At 42.9% G+C, this 2230-nt stretch overlaps 1 protein-coding gene across 1 annotated transcript; it reads right to left on the reverse strand.

The window, feature by feature from the left end:
• Positions 1 to 319: 319 nt before the first annotated feature.
• LOC763592 lies at positions 320 to 2011 on the reverse strand. Its single transcript, XM_001199620.2, has one exon. It carries the CDS (start codon positions 2009 to 2011, stop codon positions 320 to 322), a length of 1692 nt encoding a protein of 563 aa, XP_001199620.2.
• Positions 2012 to 2230: the final 219 nt, after the last annotated feature.

The following is a 2230-nucleotide window of genomic DNA, read 5'->3' on the forward strand; positions in this document are numbered from 1 at the left end:
GCCACTACCATGAACACTAAGGGGAATCTTTTCAAGTATTACAAATAGCATTGGAAGGAGGCAGCTGCTCATCCCCCGTAATAACGGGAATGCATGACTGTGTATATCCTATTTGTAACGTACATGTATGCTTTCCGTGAACTTAAATCGGTCAACATTTTGATAGCATATATAATAGAGCGGACTCTAGACCTACTCTTTGATTTACATTACATTTCGGTACAGGCTTGCATGGCAGTGACACTGAAAGAACTGAATCCAGGAGTATGAAAGTTCCGATATTCGATGAAACACCAAGTTTCTAATGAAAAACTGAAATTTACTCCCACGTCTCATGGAAGATGTAAAATCTATTAGAAGTGCAGAAAGCAATCTCTCCCGTCTTGAATGCCCGTAAATAGTACCAATCTCGATTGGGTTTGATTATCTCGAAATCAGTGACAATGTCTTTGATGTATTTGAGCTCTTTTGTGTACTGAACGATGCTTAGCAGACACTTACCTGACTTAACCCATGCGATGATAACTGAATCATCCTGGTACACAGCAGGAAAAGCGCGTTCACCATCCTTGCTGATGTTATGAATGATAGCACCAGACACATCGTTGATCACTTGTGCCTTGTACGAATTACTCTGAACGACAATCGCTTGACTGGATGTCATCGCAAATATCTGCGTTGGTTGAAATCCGTTACACATAATCTCTCTAACTGCCTTCCCGCCTTCTGGCTTAAATACCTGTATTTTCTTGCACGTATAGTAACCTACGAAGATCAGCCCATCCTTGCCTACAGTGAGACCACCAACCCATCCAACTTTCGCAACATCCATTGTTTCAAATGTTACATCAAGTTTTTCACAAAGCTCTGTGTACAAGACAATTTTGTTATTAGAGTCGCGTATGACGTATCGACCATCAGGCATGAAGTGTAAGGCATAAACTTGAACAGATTTCAGAACGATATTTTGCATGGTGCTTTCGGAAGAATACAAGACTATTCCTCCCGTGTTACAACCAACAGCCATCTCATTATTTGGTGATATCGCCATTCCGTCCATGGTATTTCCATCAGGCAGCGAATCTTCCCTGTACACCCATTTGGACTCCTTTTGTCTTAGCTGGCCCAACTGGAGTCCATCCAATCCCTGACTCCTGAACCCAATTCTTTCACCTACCTCAGCAGTTCTTCTGGGCAGCTCTTCATCGGGCCCAGTCCGGCTCAGTAGCTCTTCCAGTTGTTGGCATGTCGCTTCATATGAGGTCAGAGCCTCTGTCTGGAGAGGAATATGAAAACCATTCCTAACCGAGTCCCGGACTTCCTTAATCTGGTCTCTCTGCTTACGACCCGACTCCTCCATGTCTCCCAATGAAGTCTCAACTTTACCTAGCTTTTGTCCGACTTCATTTTTCAACACCGTCCTTATTTTCTTCAACTTCTGAACTGATTCCTCAAAAGTATCATCTATATTATCATTGAGTTGTTCATGTACGTTATGCACCCTTTTACGCTTGTCTACAACGAATGTAACATACTTGTCAACGTTGCGTATCTTTGCATTCGCTTTAGATGCAAGTTTCTCGATGTTATTCTTTTGCGCAGTTTCATGTGCGCCTGCTTCCAGGACAGTGTGAGCATCCTTTGCATGCTCTGATATGGCACACTTGCGGCAGACATACTTTTGACAGTTAAGACAAAAACAGTCTTCATCTTGGTTCGGATGTTTTTTACATTTGTCTTCTTGATTACAGGTGGAAGGGCCCTGGGTCTCCACATCTTCAACAAGTGATCTGACTGTTATGTTTGATAGTAGTCTACCCACGTCTCTTCCAGGAACCGGAGTCTCCCCCCTGCACGTAGGACACAACAGTACGTCTTTCTTCCGAGAAAGCTCCAGGAGAGGTCCAAGACAACCCTTGCAGAAGGTATGGGAGCAGGTCAGGATCTTGGGTTCCTTGAAGAACCTCTGGCAGACAGGACACTCAAGATTCTTATGGAAGGGAGAAGCCATCGTTGACTACTCAAGCACATGACCTGCGAAAAAAGGCATATCGATGAATTGATTGGCGAACTCAATCAAAAGTGTCACATATTTTTATGAATACTTTAGCTGGCTAGTATTGCACTGTAAATGTGAAAAATAATGCATTCCATGATTAATAGGGCTTACCCGGTACGACATTATGAAATTACTTTTTCTTTAGAACTTACATAACGAAGTAGCACAGAC

The sequence above is a fragment of the Strongylocentrotus purpuratus genome, unplaced genomic scaffold (genome assembly GCF_000002235.5).
Source record: "Strongylocentrotus purpuratus isolate Spur 01 unplaced genomic scaffold, Spur_5.0 spur5_scaffold_14, whole genome shotgun sequence".
NCBI classification, from domain to species: domain Eukaryota; kingdom Metazoa; phylum Echinodermata; class Echinoidea; order Camarodonta; family Strongylocentrotidae; genus Strongylocentrotus; species Strongylocentrotus purpuratus.

What these genes read in the sequence shown, in the direction of transcription:
- LOC763592 (XM_001199620.2), bottom strand. Translation starts at nt 2,011, where the DNA reads ATGGCTTCTCCCTTCCATAAGAATCTTGAGTGTCCTGTCTGCCAGAGG.